This window comes from Lynx canadensis, chromosome A2, assembly GCF_007474595.2.
Source record: "Lynx canadensis isolate LIC74 chromosome A2, mLynCan4.pri.v2, whole genome shotgun sequence".
NCBI classification, from domain to species: domain Eukaryota; kingdom Metazoa; phylum Chordata; class Mammalia; order Carnivora; family Felidae; genus Lynx; species Lynx canadensis.
Window position 1 is genome coordinate 133,921,098 of NC_044304.2, and position 27,975 is coordinate 133,949,072.

At 36.5% G+C, this 27,975-nt stretch overlaps 1 protein-coding gene across 3 annotated transcripts in view; it reads right to left on the bottom strand.

Annotated features, from left to right (window-relative positions):
* The window catches only part of TFEC (transcription factor EC), an 81,160-nt gene that overhangs the window by 26,040 nt on the left and 27,145 nt on the right, over positions 1-27,975 (bottom strand). For 2 of the 3 annotated variants that reach the window (XM_032592432.1, XM_030308273.1), the window contains exon 3: positions 17,182-17,268. The exons of the other annotated variant lie outside the window; for it this stretch is intronic. In XM_032592432.1, coding sequence (XP_032448323.1) covers positions 17,182-17,268 — 87 coding nt within the window. The remainder of the gene's footprint in view (positions 1-17,181; positions 17,269-27,975) is intronic. 3 annotated transcript variants of the gene reach the window in all.

Below are 27,975 nucleotides of genomic sequence, written 5' to 3' on the forward strand. Positions count from 1 at the left end.
CATTAAGACGACTGTTATCAAGAGAAAGGAAAATAACAAGGGTTGGTAAGGATGTGAAAATTAGAACCTTTGTGTATTGCTTCTAGGAATGATGCAGCTGTTGTGGGAAACAGTATGACAGTTACTCAAAATGTTAAACATAAAATTACCATATGGCCAGCACTTCCACCTCTAAGTGTTTACCAAAAAGAATTAAAAGCAGAGACTTAAACAGACACTCATGTTCATAGAAGCATTATTCAAGGAAGCCGAAAGGTGGAAACAAGCTAATAATGACTGTCAACAGATGAAGGAATAAATAAAATGTGGTATATACATATAACGGAATACCATAAAGCTTTAAAAAGAATAAAATTCGGATATATGCTACAGCATGGATGAATCTTGAAAATATCATGCTAAGTGAAATAGGCCAGACAGAAAAGGGCAAATATGGGGGGTGCCTTGGCGGCTCAGTCAGTTGAGCATTGAGACTTCGGCTCAGGTCATGTTCCTGTGGTTTATGAGTTGGAGCCCTGCATCAGGATCACTGCTATCAGCACAGAGCCTGCTTTGGATCCTCTGTACCCCTCTCTCTCTAACCCTCCCTTGCTCGTACTCTCTCTCTCTCTCTCAAAAATAAAATAAACATTTAAAAATGGGCAAATATTGTATAATTCCATTTATGAAAGTTACCTTTTAATAGTCAAATTCATGCAGACAAAAAGTAGAATAGAAGTTTACTAGGGACTTGGGACAGGAGGAAAGGAATATGTATTGCTTAATGGGCGCAGAATTTCTGTTTGAGATGATGGAAAAGCTCTGGAAATGGATATTGTGCTGGTTGCACAACATTATGAATCTGCTTAATGCCACTGAATTGTACACTTAAAGTGGTTACTGTGGCAAATTTTTTATGTACCTTTCACAATAAAAAGATAATAAATTATATTACCTATAATAATTTGCCAATGATTTTGAATACTTACACAAAATGCATCAATTTCTAGAAAAATATTGTTTAGTAGAACTGACTGAAAAAGTAATCAATAGCTTGAACAGTCTCATAATTACTGAAGAAATCAAAACAGACTTTGAACATCTTGCACAAGAAAATATCTGGACTAGATGGTTTTATGGGCAAAAGTGTTACATTTTCAAGAAACATATCATCCTAATTTTGAACACACATTTCCAGAAAATAGAGACAAGAGGGAATATGCACTAAATCATTCAGTCTAAAACCATACAAAGACATTATGAGAAAGGAAAATTTCACTCATGACTATAAATCTGAAGCAAAATATTACTAGCTAAATGAAGGGAGGTACAGGCTTCCAGTGATGCAATGAGTAAGTCATGGGGATGAAAGGCATAGCATAGGGGATACAGTCAATGGTATTATAATGGTGTTGTATGGTGACAGATGGTAGCTACACTTATGGTGAGCATAGCCTAACATATAGAGTTGTCCAATCACTATGTTGTACACCTAAAACTAATGTAACACTGTGTGTCAACTGTACCTAAATAAAAACGTACAATAGCAATAGGAATCCAAGACAATATAAATAAGATATTTTGTCATAATAAAGTTGGGCTTCTCATAAATATATTTTATGATGTCAAAAAGGAAAAAAGACATCTATGATCATATCAATAGGTTCAGAAAAAATATCTGATAAAATTCAATCCTACTTATGATAAAATTCTAAGTGTTTGAAAAGATAATGAATTTCCATAACCCTAGAAAAATATAGATTTGCCTATGTTTAAAATCATGCTGCCCTTTAAGAAAATAAAATCTGGATCCAAGCATATTGTAGAAAATCTAAATAAGCTATGAAAATATTCATATATCCATTTATTCCTATTAGGCTACATATAATAAAGGACAACATAAATAATCTGACCTAAATTCCATATACGTTTTTCTGACTGTTTTGGCTTCTTCCCTCTTCATATACCATGTCCGATTTACCAACCAGTATGATTTTTTTCTTTAAATCATTTATCCTTTATATTTTCTTCTCTGTTCTCATGTATAAATTCTTCAGGATCCTAAACATAAATTATGTCCTTCCATCTAGTATCCCTTCATCCCTCTCAATTAATTCCCAACTTCCCCTCTCAGACCAACTCATGTTTTAAAAATACAACTTCCTTCTGATCTCTCCCAGCTCAAAAATCAAAAATCAAAAATTTCTCTCCCTTCTATCTTCCACATTAAGGTCAAACTCTTGTGTCTAGCTTTTGAAAATCTAATTAAGTGGCCCCACATTATCTAGTCAACATTATTTGCCCCTATATACCATGTATATATATGGCATGCTTTCCAAAAATAGATTTCAGACTCCAGTGGGAGAGAGGGGGTGGAGGGAAAGGGTGTTGCCACAAGGACCATATGAATCTATATATTGGTAATTTTAAAAAAAGATTGTAAAATACAAGCATTATCCTAACATATACTACGTCATAGATAATTGAGTATATATTATGTGCCAGATATTAAGCTAGTATGTTTCATAATAATAATATTATCTCAAGTAATCTTTATAACAACTCTATGAGCTTGATGCTTCCCATTTTAAATATAAAATAATTAAAACTGAAAAATTAAATCACTACCTCAAGATCATGCAGTTGTATAAATAGAGGGCTTAGGTTTTAATCCTTGTTCTATCTGAAACAAAGGCTGGATTCGTACCTACCCCATTCTGGGTAGGTCCTTGCCTTAACACTTTTAATAGTAAGAAGTGAATTGAATATGTAAAAAGTTGGAAGCCATTGAACTATTTTTTTCTCAGTTTTATTTAAGTATCAAAATCCAACCTAGTCTCTAGGGGCAGCCAACAGGCCAAACCTTCTCCAGCGTGCTCCTTCAAGGCAGCCTGATTTATTTTTCTCTTCATCAAAACACTATAGGCCTAATAAACTCAACCATAAAATTAATAATTTAGTTTATATTTATTGTTTTACCCCTCTTCATTTATATTTACTCAGCAAGGACAGCACAATAGTATATACTACTTACCACGTTTGTGAAAATTGATTATTTATCTAAAACCCTGAGAATTTTCTGAAGGGGTGTGTGTGTGTATATGTGTGTATGTGTGTGTGTGGTCTGTGTGTGTGATATGTCTATCTCCCAGATAATCTCATTATAAATACAAAATAGGAAAGAAAATAGTGTATACATACCATTATATATTATATTTTCAGGTAGTTTTTCAGTATAAACACTAAAAGCCAAAAAAAAAAAAAAAACCCACCATACACACACACACACACACACACACATATGTGTGTGTGTGTGTGTGTGTGTGTGTGTGATATATCTGTAGATCTATGTCTATATCACATATTTAGTGTAAGCTTCATGGGAAACTGAGGGAATACTTGGAGTTGTTTGGATCATCTATTTTTCTTTTCTGTGAAGACATTCACTAAAATGGTAAAAGTGGGCATGAGATTATCAGAATAACTGTAGACATAAAAAGAAGATAAACATCAGACATAAAGAAAGAACGCTGTAGGGGAGCATATACCACACAATGTCTGCATACATAAAAAACTGGCATTTAAAAGATTATTTTCTTTCTTTTGGATATTTATTCATTTAAACGTAGTAAACTAGATTTTTCCAGTTTTAAGACACACACCATTGAATATCCTGCTTTATATTATTTGTGAAAGTAGGCTATGAGGTTTGAATGACAAACATTGAATAGGGAAGTCCCACTGAGTTATTATTATTTTTCTTCTATTATGAGTGAATACAAATAATGTGTTGGGCGGGAGTAGAAGATCCCTTGTCCTTGGCCAGCTGGCTTATAACTCAAGTAGAAAAGATAAAACACAAAACAGAGATGGTAACTTATAAATACTTTTGCATCATATACTTTATATGCATATAATCTATTTACTACTGAATTAATAAAAATAGTTATTGATTTAATGTAAACACTGTAATAATCACTGGAACCCTCACTTTTTGATAGAAAAATCATAATTAAACATTTTAACAACTTTTTTTATTAAAGAGACAAAAATATTTGTACTGTATCCAGAACACAAAAACTATCCTGTAAGTAAACAAGCTTGTCAATACAGCAGATTATATAATACACATTTCAAAGCTCAATTTCTACATACCTTATTTTACTATTAGTTTATAAAGTTTATATTCAGTATTTAAAGTGGTTTCATCCCCAAACGTTGAAAGAACTCCAAAATGCACTTGCTCACCAGTTTTAATTCTGAAGTGTCTATAACCTTCACAATAGCAATGGTTTTCTCTTTCTACTTCATCATTTTCTTTTCCTTAAAAACTTGCAAACAATAGCTGAGAGAACTGTGCAGAAAACTCTGTGCCAAGGTGAACTTTGGCTCTTCCTTGGACTTTAAGACTAATCTGGTCTAGACTGTGATTGACAAAAGCTTGCTTGTTGATGTTATGCAGTTCTTTCAAGTTCCAACGAAGCACAAAGGGTTGTTAATATTTACTCAGTTCTCATCTCTGGAATGGTCTTGAACTATAACAGTTTACTGAGATTGCCAAATGCCACCAGCATTTACAGACACATGATTGAAAAAATAGCTATATATGATAAAATAAATGAGTTACTATGCACAACCACGTCTCTGAAGACAAGGGGTGAAACTAAGACCAATGGGTAGAAATTATAGGGAGACAGATCTAAACTCACAGACTAAAAAATCAATCCTGGAGTGTGACAGAGAATCAGATCAGCCTAAGGTCCCTTCAAATTTTATGAGTCTACAGTTCTAGGAAACACCTCGCTTCCTTCTGAGGCTGCTGGCACAGCAAGGTGGGTAGGATTGCTACTGCATCTGGTATCATACAGGACTGGATTCAAACCCTACCCTGCCATTCACTTAGTGTATAACTTGAGCAAATTACTGAACTTCTCTAAGCCTCTTTTCTCATTTATAAAGTGATAACAGGTAATACTAGATACTAGTCTCTATCCCATAGGTTTGTTGTGGTGATCAATGTAATTTTTCACACACACAAAAAAGCATTTTGCACAATCCTTGTCACATAGCAAGCACCCAAATCACAGTGGCTATTATTATTGTTGTTATCCTTGCTGCTACTGATTTTTCTCCATTAAAAATTCTGAAATACTAATGTATAATGGGAACAATCTTTTCAATACCATGTGCAGATTTTAAAGTATTTATTTCACATGCATTTGCTGAACACCTGTGATGTGTTAGATATTGCATTAGGTGCTGAGGATAAAATAATAAACAGGTTACTGCTCTAGGTAACCTGATAAAATAATAAACAGGTTACTGCTCTGTGTCTACAGGGACACAGCAGTGAGCAAGACAGACAAAATTGTTATCTTCAAGGAGTTCACATTCTAGGGGTGAGAGCACACAATAAATAGGTGAATAAAATAATAATTCTAATCATAAGTGTCAGAGGGCATCAAAATAAGATATTGATTTAGGGAGTGATGAGATGGGGTCTTTTAGCTAGGCTGATTGTGGAAGGCCTCTCTACAAGGTGATATTGACTAAACATTGGGAGCATAAAGGGCAGCCATGTGAAGATCTGGGACAAATGTATTCTAAGCAAAAAAAAAAAAAAAAAGGAAGTTCAATGGTCCTAAAATGTTAGTATGCATGTCATGTTCAAGGAGCAGGAAGAAGGCCATTGAGGCCAGAGCCTAAAGTTAAAGGGAAGTGCTGACAACGGTAAAATGTCTGGCTTATTTTCTGAGGATTTCAGGAAGTTGACAGAATGTTAAACAAGGAGAAAGAGAATCTGAGTTTTGCTTTGTGCAAATCATTCTGACTACTGTGTGAACAGCTGTAAAGGGGCAAGAATTAGCAGGGAAGTTAGGCTGGAGTCTGTCTCTGATGTCCAAGAGAGACTGGAAAAGTGATTTAGTAGAGGCGCTGATAAGAAGCTGTGAGGTTCAGGAAATCTCGGGTGTTAATCAGGACATACCAATAGATGTGGAGGTGTGGGAGTAAGAGAAGAAAAATGACTCTTTTGGAATGAGGGTTCTAGATGAACCAAAAGCAGATTTGGATGGGTGGGGTGGGGGGTGGACAAAAGCTTTCTGTCAGTCATGTTAAGTTTGAGATGTCTGTTAGAAGCAGAAAAGATGAGACGTAAGCAGTAGGATATACAAGTCTAACATCTAGGGGAGAGATCTAGGCTGGGCAAGGGTTGAGATCACCTGTAGGATGTATAGATACATGAGAAAAGAGGGCTGAATTGTGAGTCTTGGAACACGTTAGCATTTAGACATCTGTTAGAAGAGAAAGCACAATCAAGGTGGGTGGAAAACCAGAAAATGTGGTGCCACAGAATCCCAGATAGTACTTCAAGAAGGGAAAGTGGTGAACCATGGCAAATACCACTGAGAAGCCAAGACAAGTAAAGAGAACTTACTATTGGCTTCTGCTTTGGTTGGTTTTAAGAGCTCTTTGTGGATTGTGAGAACAACAGCTCTGTTGGACCTAGAAAACAGGAGGTGAGTATATGGATAAAGGGTGAAAATTGACGCAGTAAGTTTTTTTTTTAATGTGTGAGTAAATCAAGGGGGCTACTGGGTGGCTCAGTTGGTTAAGTGTCCGACTTTGGCTCAGGTCATGATCTCACAGTTCCTTGAGTTTCAGCCCCATGTTGCTGCCCTTCTCCTGCTCGTTCTCTCTCTCTCTCTCTCTCTCTCTCTCTCTCTCTCTCTGTCTCAAAATAAATAAACATTTAATGAAAATTATGTGTAAGTAAATCATGAAAATAGTGTGGCAGCCAGAGGAAAAAATGTGTTCAAAGGGAGTTTTTTGGTTTGGTTTTATTTTTAGGGAGTGTTATTAAAGATTAGTGTAATTGCTGATATTTATAATCCAATAGATCAGAATAGACTGATTGTATAGGAGAAGGAGTCACTATTTAGAGAAGGAAAGTCCTTGAGAAGGTAAGAAGAAGATCCAGGGCACAGGTGGTGGAATGGCTTTAGATTTTGAACTGGAGTAATTATTCTAACAGAAAAGATGACAGTAGAAATGAAAACAGATACAGGTGGTTTAGTAGAATTGGTGATGCCAACTTAATGAATGAGTTCTCATACATTCGCTCTTTGAAATACGTTGTAAGAGAGAAATCAGCTGAGAAATAAAGAAAGGGCAATGAATTCTGGAGATTTGAAGAGAGAAAAGAAGGTATAAAAAATGGTTTCATTAACTAGGGAATAGCTGTGTATCATCTGGTGGGGGTGAAAACCCCTGTGGAATTTTGGTGATGTATCTGAGATGAGGACTATGAGCAATGTGGTGAAATTTTATCCATTAAGCTGCTCAGGTTGAGACATGGGGTAGGATGAGAGAGAAGTTTAATCAGGGTTGGGGTTTTGCCAAGGAAGTAAACTGAGGAACAAATGGGGATATGTTAGGAGTGTTTGCAAGAGGATTGGTTATAGTGCTTGATCAGACTCTAGACAGGTTAAGGAAATTTTCACTGCAAGTGTGAAGTAGTAGGTATTGAAAATATTAGTGATAGAGTCCATTGATTTGAAGCTTGAAAAATTGGTGAAATAAGAACACTACAGTAGATGCAGTGAAAAAATAGAATGCAATGGTCAAAAAGTGTGAAACAAAAAAATGTGATGGGATAGAAAAAATGGTAATGACAAAAAGTGTGAAACAAAAAAATGTGATGGGATAGAAAAAATGGTAATGACAAGATTTGGGATATCATCATGTGAGGGGAGGGCTAAGCAGGGAAGAAAATAAATACAGTGACTCTAAAGAGAATGAGAAACTGACAGGTTAGAGTGTTGACAAAAATCATGACTGACTTGGCTGAATGTTTCTTGCACTTTGTCTCTTTTCCAATGTAGTTTACACAGTTGTTGAACTAAGAAAACACTGACAGGCGGGGCGCTTAGGCGGCTCATTCAGTTAAGCATCCAACCTCGGCCCAGGTCATGATCTCACAGTGTGTGAGTTCAAGCCCTGCGTTGGGCTTTCAACTCAAAGCCTGGAGCCTGCTTCAGATTCTGTGTCTCCCTCTCTCTCTGCTCCCCCCCACCACTTGCATTCTGTCTGTCTCTCTCTCTCTCAAAAATAAATAAACATTTAAAAATTAAAAAAAAAAAAAGAAATACTGACTCTAGTCACTAATCAGTCCCCATTCATTTCTGGATCAGAAAAACCTGGGCTAAATTGATCTGTGAAGACCCTGAAGTACTTCATTCAAGCTGGATAAATGTGAAGGACCACCACAAGTGGTCCAAGATTCCCCTCAGCAGATTCCAAGTTTCCCATCAACAGAAGTTATAGCATGACTTTTAGTTAAGCCTATATGCAGTGGTCCTGAGATAAATCTTAGCTGAGTGAGATCCGAGGTTTTCTGCCTATGCCACAGCAAAGGACTGGTAAAATGGCCAACAGCACACTCAATAGACTGCCCCTGAGATTCTGCATATTTCAATGAGAACTAGAGAAAATACATGGAAAATACATGGAAAAGTGACCTTCACATAATAGGTGAGAAATTAATAATAATTATTTTTAGTTGATAAATATCTCACTTTTGAAGCTTACCATAATAGACATCTATTGTTTTAGCCCCAGTAGAATTCACTTACATTTATTTTCGTGACAACTCCTGCTCTCGTTCTCACTCTTAGTCCAGGTAATTTGTTGTGTGAGCTGCTCACACAGCTCTAGCATGGGCCCAAGACCCAGAGAAGTTGGCTCAGGAAGAGATACATGTCAGAAATTGTTCCAATAAGAATTATCCCAGAGATTTAGCTGGAACCAAGGGGAAAAGGTTGCCAAGCCTAACTGAATGTATCCATTAGGATGAATTTGGTTATAATAATCAGAAAATCCCAACATACTTGGCTTATAAAACAAAGGGAATAAATCTTACATAATGTGAAATCCACAGGTCAAAAATTCTCCAGCGGGCATATAAAACAGCATTTTTTTGTATTTCTCTTGGCTTTTCTTCTCCCTTTTGTTTGTTTGTTTTGTTTTTTCTTAGTTTATTTACCTTCCGGGCAATAAAATGACTATATAAGTCACATTGTCCTACAACATCATGGAGAAGCAAAAACCTCTTTCTTGGGTCTACTTTAAAGACTTACGAAAATTCCCAGAAAGCTGCTCAACAGGTCAGAATTGCAACACAAGCCTATTCTTTTTTTTTTTTTTTTAATTTTTTTTTTTATGAAATTTATTGACAAATTGGTTTCCATACAACACCCAGTGCTCATCCCAAAAGGTGCCCTCCTCAATACCCATCACCCACCCTCCCCTCCCTCCCACCCCCCATCAACCCTCAGTTTGTTCTCAGTTTTTAACAGTCTCTTATGCTTTGGCTCTCTCCCACTCTAACCTCTTTTTTTTTTTTTTCCTTCCCCTCCCCCATGGGTTCCTGTTAAGTTTCTCAGGATCCACATAAGAGTGAAACCATATGGTATCTGTCTTTCTCTGTATGGCTTATTTCACTTAGCATTACACTCTCCAGTTCCATCCACGTTGCTACAAAGGGCCATATTTCATTTTTTCTCATTGCCACATAGTACTCCATTGTGTATATATACCACAATTTCTTTATCCATTCATCAGTTGATGGACATTTAGGCTCTTTCCATAATTTGGCTATTGTTGAGAGTGCTGCTATGAACATTGGGGTACAAGTGCCCCTATGCATCAGTACTCCTGTATCCCTTGGATAAATTCCTAGCAGTGCTATTGCTGGGTCACAGGGTAGGTCTATTTTTAATTTTCTGAGGAACCTCCACACTGCTTTCCAGAGCGGCTGCACCAATTTGCATTCCCACCAACAGTGCAAGAGGGTTCCCGTTTCTCCACATCCTCTCCAGCATCTATCGTCTCCTGATTTGTTCATTTTGGCCACTCTGACTGGCGTGAGGTGATACCTGAGTGTGGTTTTGATTTGTATTTCCCTGATAAGGAGCGACGCTGAACATCTTTTCATGTGCCTGTTGGCCATCTGGATGTCTTCTTTAGAGAAGTGTCTATTCGTGTTTTCTGCCCATTTCTTCACTGGGTTATTTGTTTTTCGGGTGTGGAGTTTGGTGAGCTCTTTATAGATTTTAGATACTAGCCCTTTGTCTGATATGTCATTTGCAAATATCTTTTCCCATTCCGTTGGTTGCCTTTTAGTTTTGTTGGTTGTTTCCTTTGCTGTGCAGAAGCTTTTTATCTTCATAAGGTCCCAGGAATTCACTTTTGCTTTTAATTCCCTTGCCTTTGGGGATGTGTCGAGTAAGAGATTGCTACGGCTGAGGTCAGAGAGGTCTTTTCCTGCTTTCTCCTCTAAGGTTCTGATGGTTTCCTGTCTCACATTTAGGTCCTTTATCCATTTTGAGTTTATTTTTGTAAATGGTGTGAGAAAGTGGTCTAGTTTCAACCTTCTGCATGTTGCTGTCCAGTTCTCCCAGCACCATTTGTTAAAGAGGCTGTCTTTTTTCCATTGGATGTTCTTTCCTGCTTTGTCAAAGATGAGTTGGCCATACGTTTGTGGGTCTAGTTCTGGGGTTTCTATTCTATTCCATTGGTCTGTGTGTCTGTTTTTGTGCCAATACCATGCTGTCTTGATGATGACAGCTTTGTAGTAGAGGCTAAAGTCTGGGATTGTGATGCCTCCTGCTTTGGTCTTCTTCTTCAAAATTCCTTTGGCTATTCGGGGCCTTTTGTGGTTCCATATGAATTTTAGGATTGCTTGTTCTAATTTCGAGAAGAATGCTGGTGCAATTTTGATTGGGATTGCATTGAATGTGTAGATAGCTTTGGGTAGTATTGACATTTTGACAATATTTATTTTTCCAATCCATGAGCAGGGAATGTCTTTCCATTTCTTTAAGTCTTCTTCAATTACCTTCATAAGCTTTCTATAGTTTTCAGCATACAGATCCTTTACATCTTTGGTTAGATTTATTCCTAGGTATTTTATGCTTCTTGGTGCAATTGTGAATGGGATCATTTTCTTTATTTGTCTTTCTGTTGCTTCATTGTTAGTGTATAAGAATGCAACTGATTTCTGGACATTGATTTTGTATCCTGCAACTTTGCTGAATTCATGTATCAGTTCTAGCAGACTTTTGGTGGAGTCTATCGGATTTTCCATGTATAATATCATGTCATCTGCAAAAAGCGAAAGCTTGACTTCATCTTTGCCAATTTGGATGCCTTTGATTTCCTTTTGTTGTCTGATTGCTGATGCTAGAACTTCCAGCACTATGTTAAACAACAGCGGTGAGAGTGGGCATCCCTGTCGTGTTCCTGATCTCAGGGAAAAAGCTCTCAGTTTTTCCCCGTTGAGGATGATGTTAGCTGTGGGCTTTTCATAAATGGCTTTTATGATCTTTAAGTATGTTCCTTCTATCCCGAACTTCTCAAGGGTTTTTATTAAGAAAGGGTGCTGGATTTTGTCAAAGGCCTTTTCTGCATCGATTGACAGGATCATATGGTTCTTCTCTTTTTTTTTGTTAATGTGATGTATCACGTTGATTGATTTGCGAATGTTGAACCAGCCCTGCATCCCAGGAATGAATCCCACTTGATCATGGTGAATAATTCTTTTTATATGCTGTTGAATTCGATTTGCTAGTATCTTATTGAGAATTTTTGCATCCATATTCATCAGGGATATTGGCCTGTAGTTCTCTTTTTTTACTGGGTCTCTGTCTGGTTTAGGAATCAAAGTAATACTGGCTTCATAGAATGAGTCTGGAAGTTTTCCTTCCCTTTCTATTTCTTGGAATAGCTTGAGAAGGATAGGTATTATCTCTGCTTTAAATGTCTGGTAGAACTCCCCTGGGAAGCCATCTGGTCCTGGACTCTTATTTGTTGGGAGATTTTTGATAACCGATTCAATTTCTTCGCTGGTTATGGGTCTGTTCAAGCTTTCTATTTCCTCCTGATTGAGTTTTGGAAGAGTGTGGGTGTTCAGGAATGTGTCCATTTCTTCCAGGTTGTCCAATTTGTTGGCATATAATTTTTCATAGTATTCCCTGATAATTGTTTGTATCTCTGAGGGATTGGTTGTAATCATTCCATTTTCATTCATGATTTTATCTATTTGGGTCATCTCCCTTTTCTTTTTGAGAAGCCTGGCTAGAGGTTTGTCAATTTTGTTTATTTTTTCAAAAAACCAACTCTTGGTTTCGTTGATCTGCTCTACAGTTTTTTTAGATTCTATATTGTTTATTTCTGCTCTGATCTTTATTATTTCTCTTCTTCTGCTGGGTTTAGGCTGCCTTTGCTGTTCTGCTTCTAGTTCCTTTAGGTGTGCTGTTAGATTTTGTATTGGGGATTTTTCTTGTTTCTTGAGATAGGCCTGGATTGCAATGTATTTTCCTCTCAGGACTGCCTTCGCTGCGTCCCAAAGCGTTTGGATTGTTGTATTTTCATTTTCGTTTGTTTCCATATATTTTTTGATTTCTTCTCTAATTGCCTGGTTGACCCACTCATTCGTTAGTAGGGTGTTCTTTAACCTCCACGCTTTTGGAGGTTTTCCAGACTTTTTCCTGTGGTTGATTTCAAGCTTTATAGCATTGTGGTCTGAAAGTATGCATGGTATAATTTCAATTCTTGTAAACTTATGAAGGGCTGTTTTGTGACCCAGTATATGATCTATCTTGGAGAATGTTCCATGTGCACTCGAGAAGAAAGTATATTCTGTTGCTTTGGGATGCAGAGTTCTAAATATATCTGTCAAGTCCATCTGATCCAATGTCTCATTCAGGGCCCTTGTTTCTTTATTGACCGTGTGTCTAGATGATCTATCCATTTCTGTAAGTGGGGTGTTAAAGTCCCCTGCAATGACCACATTCTTATCAATAAGGTTGCTTCTGTTTATGAGTAATTGTTTTATATACTTGGGGGCTCCGGTATTCGGCGCATAGACATTTATAATTGTTAGCTCTTCCTGATGGATAGACCCTGTAACTATTATATAATGTCCTTCTTCATCTCTTGTTACAGCCTTTAATTTAAAGTCTAGTTTGTCTGATATAAGTATGGCTACTCCAGCTTTCTTTTGGCTTCCAGTAGCATGATAAATAGTTCTCCATCCCCTCACTCTCAATCTAAAGGTGTCCTCAGGTCTAAAATGAGTCTCTTGTAGACAGCAAATAGATGGGTCTTGTTTTTTTATCCATTCTGATACCCTATGTCTTTTGGTTGGCGCATTTAATCCGTTTACATTCAGTGTTATTATAGAAAGATACGGGTTTAGAGTCATTGTGATGTCTGTATGTTTTATGCTTGTAGTGATGTCTCTGGTACTTTGTCTCACAGGGTCCCCCTTAGGATCTCTTGTAGGGCTGGTTTAGTGGTGACAAATTCCTTCAGTTTTTGTTTGTTTGGGAAGACCTTTATCTCTCCTTCTATTCTAAATGACAGACTTGCTGGATAAAGGATTCTCGGCTGCATATTTTTGCTGTCTAGCACCCTGAAAATCTCGTGCCAATTCTTTCTGGCCTGCCAAGTTTCAAAAGAGAGATCAGTCACGAGTCTTATAGGTCTCCCTTTATATGTGAGGGCACGTTTACCCCTTGCTGCTTTCAGAATTTTCTCTTTATCCTTGTATTTTGCCAGTTTCACTATGATATGTCGTGCAGAAGATCGATTCAAGTTACGTCTGAAGGGAGTTCTCTGTGCCTCTTGGATTTCAATGCCTTTTTCCTTCCCCAGTTCAGGGAAGTTCTCAGCTATTATTTCTTCAAGTACCCCTTCAGCACCTTTCCCTCTCTCTTCCTCCTCTGGAATACCAATTATGCGTATATTATTTCTTTTTAGTGTATCACTTAGTTCTCTAATTTTCCCCTCATACTCCTGGATTTTTTTATCTCTCTTTTTCTCAGCTTCCTCTTTTTCCATAACTTTATCTTCTAGTTCACCTATTCTCTCCTCTGCCTCTTCCATCCGAGCTGTGGTGGTTTGCATTTTGTTTTGCATTTCCTTTAAAGCGTTTTTCAGCTCCTCGTGACTGTTCCTTAGTCCCTTGATCTCTGTAGCAATAGATTCTCTGCTGTCCTGTATACTGTTTTCCAGCCCAGCGATTAATTTTATGACTATTATTCTAAATTCACTTTCTGTTATATTATTTAAATCCTTTTTGATCAGCTCATTAGCTGTTGTTATTTCCTGGAGATTCTTCTGAGGGGAATTCTTCTGCTTGGTCATTTTGGATAGTCCCTGGTGTGGTGAGGACCTGCAGGGCACTTCCCCTGTGCTGTGGTGTATAACTGGAGTTGGTGGGCGGGGCCGCAGTCAGTCCTGATGTCTGCCCCCAGCCCACCGCTGGGGCCACAGTCAGACTGGTGTGTGCCTTCTCTTCCCCTCTCCTAGGGGTGGGATTCACTGTGGGGTGGCGTGGCCCGTCTGGGCTACTTGCACACTGCCAGGCTAACACAAGCCTATTCTTAAAACTGTCTCTGGCAGAGGAAACGGGGCCACCAGGATCGGCTGAAGTTAATCAGAAACTTCTCTTCCTTGTGAAGAAGTAGTTGTCTGCAAAAAAAATTGGGTTAGCAAGAAGGAACTAGGTGCGTACCTAGGGATAGGTTATGGTAGTGTTTGCTCAACGGCTGGGAATAAAGCCAGCACAGAAGAAAACAAAGGCGAAGTTATGGAGGGCTGCCCACATGTGATAGTCCTTAGGAATTTACACATGACATGAACCAACGAATTTCTTTCATGCTTAAGCCCCAGATGAGCCATGTTCTACCATCTGCACCAAAAGTTCACTGGCTAATAATAACGCTTACTCAAAGCATTCTTCTGGATCCAACAGGTCTGTATTTTCATTCACATGAACTATAAACGTCCTTTAGAGTTTCCTATCTCTGTTATACCAGCTATTCTTATACGTTCTCTTTTTCTCACCTCTTGCCTTTTCTTATGTTGTTCTCTTAACCTGTTACTTTTCTGCATTCACAGATACCTCTTAAAATCTTAACTATTCTTCATAACTATATTTCAAACATCATCTTTTCCTAAAGCATTTCCAAAAAAATCTCGATTTTTATGGTTTCTCCTTCACTTGAACTGCAGAGCCACTCTCTGACTAGCATTTCAAATGTACACATGTAGGCTACTAAGTAAGATTTAATATAAAAAACAGCCTTGGAGATAAATATTTTTAATTATTCTTGTAATTCAGAAGAAAGCAAAGAGAGGCTAAGTAACTTGCACAAAGTCTAGATTAGACCCTGAGTTTAACACCGAGATCCACACTCTCCCTCCCTGTCTCTCAGGTACAATTCACTCCACTCCCCTATTATCATGTGGCTCCTTGACATGTGAATTGTGTCTTATTCAACTGAATTGCCTATGGTAAATGTATTACACTTTGCACATAATATGTATTGAATAAAGAGATTTGGTTAATTGAACTCTTTGGTTTTATGTGTAGATCTAGATTTATCAATGATTGCTGATTGGTCAACAGAGATATTTCTTTGTATAAGTATAGGTAGACCGGTAGTATCTATCTTTTTAAAAGTACATTCTGGATATCAAAAGCAAATTCCAGATAGTTATTGCCACCAATTTGTACTGAGTAGGCCATTTTGTGCAGCCTCTACAAAACACATAAGATAATTTGACAAAGAGAATGCTGCAGTATACAATTTTAATGAGTACCACATACAAAGAAAAGACTGTAGGAAATTAATATCATTTTCTGAAACCCAGAAGTTGAATACTGGTTAAGAAAATAGCATGTTCATGCTGTGAAATTAGACAGGGAGAAATTAGCATTAATAATATATTTATCTAGAGAATTAGTCAGATTTCATGTAACTGTGCTGCTTGAAATCTGAAGAGAGAAGAGATAGACTTGTCAGTCCATCCAAAAAAAATAAAAATAAAATAAAATAGGGGCGCCAGGGTGGCACAATCAATTAAGCCTCTGACTCTTGATTTCGGCTCAGGTCATGATCTCATGGTTTGTGACTTCGAGCCCTGTGTCCAGCTCTGTGCTGACAGTGTGGAACCTGTCCCTCTCTCTGCCCCTTCCCCCTACCCTGCCCCTGACTTCCCAAAATAAATAAATAAACAAAAAATAATAATAAATAATAAAATAAAAATTAAAACTGCAAAAATACAAGGTTTTAAACCTCATTTGACCTTTGTCAGACAATGCCAGTATTAGTGACCTGTTTTAAAGTGGAGGTCCTGCATACCACAGAAAAGGAGGAAAGAGATACTACTGTCTTTGGATAGTCTATCTGGGAAAGAAAAAACAGAAAATAAAAACGGGGTGCTTTCTCAATTTTCTTTTATGATTTTAAATTTAAATGTTCATCACTAACATATCCCAGCTCATTTATTTACTGACGAAAAATCATACTACACAATATAGTCAGAATTCACTTTCTTTAAATGAAATGTTTAAAATAACATCTCAGTCACAATCTCTCATATTTTGTCTCATTTTTCTAAAAGGTGTAAAAACATAAGAAAACAAATCAACAATAACCCTTAAAAGTATGTGGAAAAACCTTGCACACCCTTTACAAATAACATTTTTAGTGATTAATAAATAAGAGACGAGAAGGCAACAGCAATCAAACCAGGAGATAAGATACCATCCCTTCATTACATATCATTCCAGGAATTTGTGCTGATTGCAACATAGACATCTGTCTACATGCCTTAAAGTAGGGTGAGGCCTGTTCTACTTTTCGTAAGTTCATCTTTGATCTCTAGTTATTAGGTCTGAAGCGAAGTCAGATTTTTTATAGTTATAATATTTTTCTTGTCTCTACAAGGTGTAGAGCCCTCTGAATCTGATAGTTGTTAGTCATGGTAAAATAGTCCAAATTTAGCCATTAGCTTATGAGAGTGTTTTGATTATATGCTGTGTTTCAGGAAATCTGAAGATTAAATCGCTCATTGAAAATGCTGTAATAGATTACATATATAATTAGATGGATGTTTATAGGGATTAGATAGATAGATAGATGGAATATCACAATGTTATTCCTAAGTAACATTATATAATCTTTTTTTCTGCACCAATAGATATTTTCTACTATTCATCTGTTATCTTATGTCTGTTTCAAAAGCGTAGGAAAAAAACATTTACTAATCAAATTAAATTTATTTTTTATATTATCAGATGCTACTATTTATTTTGGTCTCACTGACCTCCTCAAGTCTGGAAACACTTACTGTTCTTTGCATTAGCAGAGGAGAGTCTGTTCCTTCCTCTTTAAAACTTGATTCCATACCGATTATATCCTCAATAACGTCTTCCATCTAGCAAAATATATAATACATTTAGAATACTGTGCATAATGAGAAGAGTTGTGCTTCAGCCTGAATTCAGAAAGAAAAAAATTAGCAATCTTTTAAAGTTTTTAAGAATATTTAAATTAAGGTTATATGTATATCAAAACCGAGAATATTTTAGAACTTAAAATGAAGGGATCCTGACACTCTTTGATCTGTGTTGCTTTCCCATGAATTTGCTTCTACTACCAGCTGGCAGGTGATGGCTGGGCAAATCACCCTGGGCTAGTCCCTTGGAAATCAGTATCTATATAAATAGACTGGTTATCATGAAGTGCCTCAAGCCAGAACCCATGTACTTAACATGTAGAGAGATGACTTCCTATAACTTTACTTTCCTTTTGAAATGTTTTGATTGCATCTTACAGGTGGATATTCAAATATCAGTGGTCATGCCAGCCAATTGGTCCACGTGGATACAGAATATATGGAAAAATGTTACCTAACTCTCCCTAATGGCTAATAACCATAACAGCAATAACGACAACAATAATAATCACCGACATCTTAAATCGTAACAATGGCAAACACATATAGAGTGGGAGACATGCCAGGCACTGTTCTGTGTGCTTTGCATACATCAGCCCATTTAATCTTCACAAAAACTCTGAGAAGTGGATGCTATCCTTACCTCCATTGTACAGACGAGGAAACTGGGAGAGGAAAAAATGCACAATAAATTGTTCCACGATACAAAGCTAGTGAGTGACAAAGACAGGATTGAAATCCTGGAAATCTGGCCCTAAAGTCCTAACTTAAATCAGTTTTTCACTCCTTTCTCAATTCCATTCTAAAATATCTTCCTTCCCTTCTCTACTTTAGCCGGAGAAGATTGTAAAAGCTTGTATATTAAAAATACCATGCTTGCCCCCTACTTTTCTCTCTAGCTGTAGTTCTCCTCTCTCCCACTATATTCTCTTTAGTGACATTTCAAAATATGATGTAAACTCAAAGATAATGAGAATGCTGAATTTATACACTGTAGCGCTCTTAATTTCCAAAAACGTGTGCAGAAACAACCAGAACTAAACTTGGTGACATGTATAAAAGTATTTTATGATTCTGTTAATTTTATTATCAAAGCGTGATTTCTGAGAACCTTAGAGAATTAAATATTCAGACTTCTACTAAGATACCTTAAAGCTGATATGCCAAAAAATCAGAACACTATTTAATCTTAATTTAACAAAGATTTGTTGAGCGATACTTATTGCAATACCCTGTTGTAAGCACAGGAGCTGTAAAAGGAAACAGCACAGAGTCTCTGCCCTCCTGGAGCCCTAACTCTAATGAGAAAACAGACAATAAACAGCTTCATAACAAACAGTGGCCTGAAGAAATTAATGCAGGTGGGGAGAGAGCTTGATGGGAATGAATGTTATTTTAGAAAATGGTCAGAGGAGGATTTACGGATATTTGAACAAGGACATGAAGAGTGTGGGGAAGGCCAGTCCTTGGGAAGGAAGCAAAAAATACAAAGACCCTGAGATAGGAACATATATGTTCAGAAAGAATGTTGGTCAGTGGGAATGGAGCAGGAGTCAGGTTTGAGATGAAGTTGAAAATTCGGCCCTCTAGGTTGGCCAGTGGTCTCCATCAAAAATTTCTGCAAGTATAGGAATGTCCTGCATATACTGGCTACTGAGCACTTGAAATGTAGCTAGTTTAACTGAGGAATTAAATCTTTTTTTCTCAAGTTTTAATTTAAATTTTACTTAGTTAACATGAAGTGTAATATTAGTTTCAGGAGTAGAATTTAGTGATTCATCACTTACATATAACACCCAGTGCTCATCCCAACAAGTGCCCTCAATACCCCTCACTCATTTAACTCATCCACCCTCCCTCCCCTCCAGCATACCTGTTTGTTCTCTATCATTAAGAGTCTGTTTTATGGTTTGACCCTCTTTTTTTTTCCTCCTATGTTCATCTGTTTTGTTTCTTAAACTCCACATGTGAGTGAAATCATCTGGTAGTTTTCTTTCACTGACTGACTTGTTTCATTTTGTATAATACTCTCTAGCTCCATCCACATTACTGCAAATGCCAAGATTTCATTATTTTTTATGGCTGAGTAATATTCCATTGTATTGAAATAGAGGATATAGACATTGATATAGATCTATAGCACATCTTCTGTATCCATTCATTTGTCTCAATGAACATTTAAGTTCAGGAATTAAATACTTAATTTGATTTAATTTTTAAAGATTTTATTGAATTTGAATTAATTGAAAATTAAATTTAAATAGCCACATGTGGCTAGTGAGTACCATATTCAAGAGTGCAGCTTTTGACTATGGTCTGGATTTCATTTATCTATTTATTATTATTATTTTTTAATTTGAGTATAGTTGACACACACACTGTTACATTAGTTTCAGGTGTACAACACAGTGATTCGATGAGTCTATATGGTAGGCTATGCTCACTACAAGTACAGCTACCATCTGTCACCATACAACACTATTACAATGCCATTGACAGTATTCCCTATACTCTGCCTTTTACTCCAGTGACTTATTCATTCCAAAACTGAAAGCCTATACCTTGCACTCTCCTTCACCCATTTTACCCACCCCCCACTCCCATTTCCTCTGGCACCCATCAGTTTGTTCTCTGTATTTATAAGTCTGATTCTGCTGTTTGTTTGTTTATTTGTTTGTTTTGTTTTTAGATTTCACATATGGTCTGCATTTAACATATTATTCCATGTGCATCAAGAGAACTTTAAAGGACCTAGGATAATAAATATGCGTATTTTATTTATTTTGTTTAGTACAGTCTGTGAAAGCTTTAAAATATATTCTTGATTGTAACTAAACTCAAATTTTAATTTCATGATATTTCTCTCATTCATGTTTACCATTTCATGGACAGCAAATTTGTACTGAACAGATGTAAAGAAGACCAGAGGAAAGAAGGATGTTAAACACAATTCATGGTAAATGCTTTTCTATTGGGAACTTCTAATATTTTCACCAAAAATTATATATATCATTTATCTCTTCTCTTTCTGGAAACTTACATCACAAATGACCCACTCTCTTGCATCTTTAATTTTTCCCTGTTGCCTGTAAATATGCTTAGGTTTCTCCTATTTCAATAGAAAACCTTTCTTTCTTACGTGTGAAAGTTCACCCTCCTTGGAGGCTCTTCTTTGCTTCTCTAACACCTCTACCTTCATTTCTGCCATCCACCTACATCACAGTCTTTTTTCCTTAATTTATTGATGACGTTGATTCCTCCATTATGTAAATTGATTTTGAGATCTAACATCCATTCAAAAACTTCGCTCCACAGCTTCTAGAAAACTTTATAATTAATCACAAGAATTCAGTTGTTATTTTTAAAAAGACAATAAACGCAAAATTTTGATCAGATGAAACAGAAATAACATATGAGGCAAAAAAAGAGAAAAAAGAATTACAAATCAGCAGAATAAGCATCCTCAAAATGATAAATGAAGATAATGAAATGCAAGAAAGAACAAATTATTTTGACTCAATCAAAATGGGGATAATAGGTATGGAAAGCACGAGGTTTGAGGACAAAGGAAGAACATTTATAAAGTTTGAGAAGTTTAAAAATAAAGATCTACAAAAGACTAGAATGAAAATTTTCAACAACACTGGGTACAAGAAGACAATGGGATGATAACTGAAGTATTAAAGTTAAAGAACTTTGAACCTAAACATTTATAACTAATAAAATATCCTATAAGTAGGTGGGTGAAATAAAATTGTTCTTAGGCATAAAAACTCAGAGGTTTTAAGGCAAAAAGACCTTTGAAAAACACTCTTCCCAAAACAAGACAAAGACCCCACTAAAAAGAAGAAACACAGGCCAATTTCCCTGATGAACATTGATGCAAAAATTCTCAACAAGATACTAGCAAATCGAATCCAACAATACATTAAAAGAATTATTCAGGGGCTCCTGGGTGGCTCAGTCGGTTGAGAGTCCGACTTCGGCTCAGGTCATGATCTCGCGGTCTGTGAGTTCAAGCCCCGCATTGGGCTCTGTGCTGACAGCTCAGAGCCTGGAGCCTGTTTCAGATTCTATGTCTCCCTCTCTCTCTGCCCCTCCCCCACTCATGCTCTGTCTCTCGCTCTCTGTGTCAAAAATAAACATTAAAAAAATTAAAAAAAAGAGAATTATTCACCATGATCAAGTGGGATTTATTTATGCACTGCAGGGGTGGTTCAATATCCACAAATCAATCAACGTGTTATACCACATTAATAAAAGTGTGGATAAGAACCACATGATCCTCTCAATAGATGCAGAAAAATCATTTGACAAAAACAGCATCCTTTCTTGATAAAAACCCTCAAGAAAGTAGGGATAGAAGTAACATAACCTCAACATCATAAAAACCATATACAAAAGACCTATAGCTAATAACCTCCTCAATGGAGAAAAACTGAGAGCTTTTCCCCTAAGGTCAGGAACATAGGAGGGATGTCCACTCTCACCACTGGTGTTCAACATAATACTGGAAGTCTTAGCCTCAGCAATCAGACAACAAAATGGAATAAAAGGCATCCAAATCAGCAAAGAAGTTGTCAAACTTTAATTCTTTGCAGACATGATACTCCTATGTAAAAAACATGAAAGACTCCACCAAAAATTTGGTAGAACTGATACATGAATTCAGCAAAGTTGTAGGATATAAAATCAATGTACAGATATCTGTTACATTTCTATACACCAATAATGAAGCATCAGAAAATGAAATAAAGGAATGGATCCCATTTATAATTGCACCAAAGACTGTAAGGTACCTAGGAATAAGCCTAAATAAAGAGGTCAAAGATATGTACACTGAAAACTATAGAATGCTTATGAAAGAAATTGAAGAAGACAGAAAGAAATGGAAAAACATTCCATGCTTATGGATTAAAAGAACAAATACTGTTAAAATATCTATATTACCCAAGGCAATCTACACATTCAATGCAATCTCTATCAAAATAACACCAGCATTATTTACAGAGATAGATCAAACAATTCTAAAATCTGCATAGAAGCAGAAAAGACCCCAAATACTCAAAGTAATGTTGAAAAGAAAAAAAAGCTGGAAGCATCACAATTCTGGACTTCAACCTGTATTACAGTATTATAAAGGTGTAATCATCAAGACAGTACGGTACTGGCACAAAAACAGACACATAGATCAATGGAACAGAATAGAGAACCCAGAAACGGACCCAAGAATGTATGGTCCCAAAAATAATCTTCGACAAAGCAGGGAAGAATATCCAAAGGAAAAAAGATAGTCTCTTCAACAAATGGTGTTGGGAAAACTGAACAGCGACATGCAGAAGAATGAACCTGGACCACTTTCTTACACCAGACACAAAAATAAACTCAAAATGGATGAAAGACCTAAATGTAAGATAGAAAACCATCAAAATGCTAATGGAAAAAACAGGGATCAACCTCTTTGACCTTGGCCACAGCAAGTTCTTACTAGACATGTCTCTAGAGGCAAGGGAAAAATGAGCAAACATGAAATTGGGACCTCATCAAGATAAAAAGCTTCTGCACAGCAAAAGAAACAGTCAAAAAAACTAAAAGGCAACCAATGGAATGGAAAAATTTATTTTCAAATGACATATCAGATAAAGGGTTAGTATCCAAAATCTATAAAAAACTTATCAAACTCAATACCCCTAAAAAACCAAATAATTCAGTTAAGAAATGAGCAGAAGACATGAATAGATACTTTTCTGAAGAAGACATCCAGATGGCTAACAGACACATGAAAAGATATTCAATAACACTCATCATCAGGGAAATACAAATCAAAACCACAATGAGATACCACCTCACACCTGTCAGAATGGCTAAAATTAGTAACTCAAGAAAAAACAGATGTTGGCAAGGATGGGGAGAAAGGGGAACCCTTTTGCACTGCAAACTAGTTCAGCCATTCTAGAAAATAGTATGGAGCTTCCTCAAAAAGTTAAAAATAGAACTACCCAATGACCCAGCGATTGCACTACTAGGTATTTTTCCAAAGGATATAAAAATGCTGATTTGAAGGGGCCATGCACTCCAATGTTACTAGCAGCATTATCAACAATAATCAAATTATGTAAAGAGCCCACTCCCTCAAAAAAAAATAAACATTAAAAAAAAAGGTTGAGGGGAGCCTGGGTGGCTCAGTCGGTTAAGTGTCTGACTTTAGCTCTCATGGTCCATAGGTTAAGCCCCATATTGGGCTCTGTGCTGACAGCTCACAGCCTGGAGCCTACTTTGGATTCTGTGTCTCCCTATCTCTCTGCCTTTCTGCTGCTTATTCTCTCTCTCTCTCTCTCTCTCTCTCTCTCTCTCTCTCTCTCTGTCTCCCTCTCCCCCCTGTAAAAATAAATAAATACATAAACATTAAAAAAAGAGCCCAAATTTCAATCAACTGATGAATGGATAAAGAAGTAATGGCATATATATATATTATAAATATATATATTTATATATTATGGAATATTACTGGGCAATCAAAAAGAATGAAATCTTGCCATTTGCAACAATGTGGATGGAACTAGAGTATACTATGATAAATGAAATAAGTCAATCAGAGAAAGACAAATATCATATAATTTCATTCATATGTGAAATTTAAGAAACAAAACAGATGAATATAGGGGAAGGGAAGGAAAAATAAAATAAGATAAAGACAGAGGCAAACCACAGGAGACTGTAGTATAGAGAACAAACTGAGAGTTGACGGAGGGGAGGTGGGCGGGGGGGATGGACTAGATGGGTGATGGGCATCAAAGAAGGCACTTTTTATGATGAACACTGGGTGTTATATGTAAGTGATGAATCACTAAATTTTATTCCTGAAACCAATACTACTCTGTATGTTAACTAACTTGAATTTACATTTAAAAAAAAAGACAGATACCATATGGTTTCACTCTTATGTGGATCCTGAGAAACTTAACAGGAACCCATGGGGGAGGGGAAGGAAAAAAAAAAAAAAAAAGAGGTTAGAGTGGGAGAGAGCCAAAGCATAAGAGACTGTTAAAAACTGAGAACAAACTAAGGGTTGATGGGGGGTGGGAGGGAGGGGAGGGTGGGTGATGGGTATTGAGGAGGGCACCTTTTGGGATGAGCACTGGGTGTTGTATGGAAACCAATTTGTCAATAAATTTCATAAAAAAAAAAAAAGAAAAACACTCTTCCAAGAAATACTCCGGTTAGATTACAAATAAAAGTATGAAATCTATACAAAATACAAAATATAAGAAAATTGAGTAAGTAACAGTAACTTTTTCGTGGTCTAAACAAAAAGAATATGGATAGACAGAGAGATGATAAAGAAAGAGAGAGAGAGATACTATAAAATATCAGTACAGGAAGATAGGTGAGAACAAGAAGGATAAGGTAAGACCATACTCAGGAAGATTTTTACTTAAGGATACAACATAAATCTTTGTGAACAATGAGATAGATATAGAAAAAATATAACTATGCATTTTGAAAAGTTAGAGTAACAAAACAAAGAAAAAAAGAAAAACGTAACTTGTTCAATGGAGGATAGAAAAAAAGATGACAAATAATCAAACAAAGTATAGTAATTTAAATATGAAAAAAAATAAAACCTAATAGTAATAACAAGAATGTAATTGGGTTAACACACTGTTCAAGAAACGATCTCTCAAATTGTAAGAGGTATTGTAATATTTAACTAATGTAAGAGAGAAAGCTGAAAATAAAGTGAAAAGATGTCCCACAAATATGACTAAAAGGAAACTACAGTAGCAATGTTAATATTAGACCATATAAAATTTGATAAAATTTTAAAAGAAAAATAATACCAAATGATCATAAATTCATTTACACCTGAAAATATCTACAGCAACAATTTGTCAGAATTCTACAGAAAAATAAAGCAATAATTGCAGTTAAATATTTGAACTCACTTCTCTCAAAATCACAAATTTGAATTTAGTCTTCTCTTCACCTACTCTTTAGGACAGGCCTTGAGTCTTGTCATCCTCTAAACCACTCATTTCTAAAATCTTAAATTCCATTATCTCACTCATCAAAATGCAATCTTCCTTTTAGATGCAATCTAGACCCTGTTGCAAATCAAACAATTTTCAGTTTAGGACTGTCTATGTCTTTGCCTTGTTATCTTTCTGCCTAGCCATCCTAAACATCTCCAACTTCTGTCAACTCTGAATTCAAGGTGGTAGAATGATTTCTGCCCACCATCCTACTGACATTCCTTTTGTTGCCATTTTCTTGACTGCTTGACTGCCAAATTCAATAGATATTTACCAGCTTTTGTTTTACTAGACTCAGCTACTAGAGCATTTAGATCATTCCTTCCTTCTTTAAACTAACTCTTTGGCTTCGAGGACACTACACTCGCTATCTTTTTATTTTACCTTTACAGCTCCTCTTCTCTGACCACCCCTTAAATATTGTTGATGGCTCAATCCCATCCTTTCTTCACAGCTCTCATGAGCTTTCTTTCTCATTTGAGCTTTCAAGTACTCCCCACATGCTGACAAGTCTCAACTATTTTCCTCCAGTCTAGACTACTCTCCTCGGGGAAAACTGGGATCTCTAGCTGTCACTAGCATCTCCACATGGCGGTCTCCCAGATACCTCAACTCTAACATGTTCTAATAGAGGGTCTCATCCCCTCTCACTGCATCATAGAAATAACCTCCCAACTGGTTTTCTCCCTCCAGGACCCCTCCCCTACATAGCTGACAATGATATTAAAGTCAAATCCAATTATGTCACCCCAAACCCCACATTTAAACCTTTCACTCTATGCTGAGCATAGAGTGCCAACCTTTCCGTGATTTGTCCATTGCCTATATCTCTGGTGTCACCTTTTGCCACAATCTGCCTACTCTTTTTCTGCTCACCTCATTTTCTTCTGTTCCCCATCTTTATTCTTCACTGGTGCTATCTCATCTAGCTAAATGCCCCACTAGCCACTTTCTCTGACTAAGTTTTACTACTGACATTTCTGAATAAGAACAGTACTTTCATGCTCCTATTTATACCATTGTCCTTTCTACATAATATCATAATTATTTGCTAATGTTTTTTTTCTCTCCCCTTCAACTTATACTTCCTACTAGATACAACAGATAAGAAAACAAGACAATGAATAATTAAAATGTAGCATGTGCTGTGAAAATGCTATGATTAGTGCAATTTTTGTCCATATGATATAGGTATTGCCATGAAAAGGCAGAGAATAAGCATTCTTCTACACAGAGAACCACCAGTAAAAGCACCTTAGAGAAGAAACCTGAAATGGATTTTGAAGAGCTACAATTATCTAGCCAAATGCTGGAGACTGAATGAGTAGTTGGTAAAGAAAGGAAAGGAGAGGAGAGAACCTGGGCCACTAGTGAGAATCACTAGTGAACCCATATGACTGAAGCACAGAGTGGCATGCGGCCGCCAAATGATAAATCTGGATCAGAGGCAAGGGTTAAGTGTGGAAGGGTCCTGTGCGCCATGAGTACAAATTTGGATTTTATCCTGGAAAGGCCCAGGATAAAAAGAAAAAAAAAAGCTTCTTTTGATTTTCTATTTCATTGTCTCAGAAACCATTCATCATCATCAAGTTACTCCTAATACCAACCCCCAAATCCTGAATCTAAGGATGCTCTACACAGACTTATTCTGTGGTAACTATATTTTCTGAGGTCTTCTCTGAATTAATGAACTGCTCTCTGATGTCATAGGAAGACAAGCTTAGGAGAAAGAAACACCAAAGGATGGCAACAGCCACTCTCTCCCGAGCCCCCACTCTGCCTTTGTGTTTGGAACTTTAAAAATGCAAGCATCAAAACAACTCTTCAAGTCATAGAAATGCTGGGAAGGTTAAGGATTGAGACCACGTGGCTAGTAAGTGGTAGCTCTAACCCCATACGGTCTGACTCTAAAGACTGCACACTTGCTGCTTTGTGACATGGACGCCTAGCACGAATCAAAGAATATTAGGAAATTGCAACAACATAGGATACATCTTAGCTATGAAAGATAACAAGACCGTGAATGGTGGCCAGATGTGAAAATGGGCACTTGATAAGCTGAATCAAAGAGAACACACACTGATTAAAACTATAACACACTGGATAACATTATGATTAAATAGACATTAATGATAGAAGAAACTTTATATACCTAGTTGAAAATACAACGGTTTAAAAAAACAGGAAAAAGTCTTCTGTGGCCAATATGCACATCGCCCCTAGAACTCCACACCTCTTGAGGCTTTCAACCATTCTCAGACATGCAACTTTGACACCATTGAAAAGACCACTACGATCAAATAAGTTTCCTTTAAAATGTGAAAAATTATAAAAGAAAAAGTAACCTGTGTGTCTAGAGAATAAAAACATTTACTAAGAAAAACTGAGAACACTGATATATGTTACTTATCCTTTCTTATTTTTTAGAAAACATATTTCATAAGATACATGATAAGATAATTTTCTGGGTTTTGCCTAGGACTGGCATATGCATATCCTTTGGGATTTTTTTTTCCTTTAGAAATCAATCTTCTGCACCATGAAATGAACTTGGGAAGAAGGGGGTTATAAGATAAATTGTATTGGTTGAGTTCTAATATTTACTATACAGATGATTTTCATCCTACATATATTTTTATGATCTTCTTAGAGT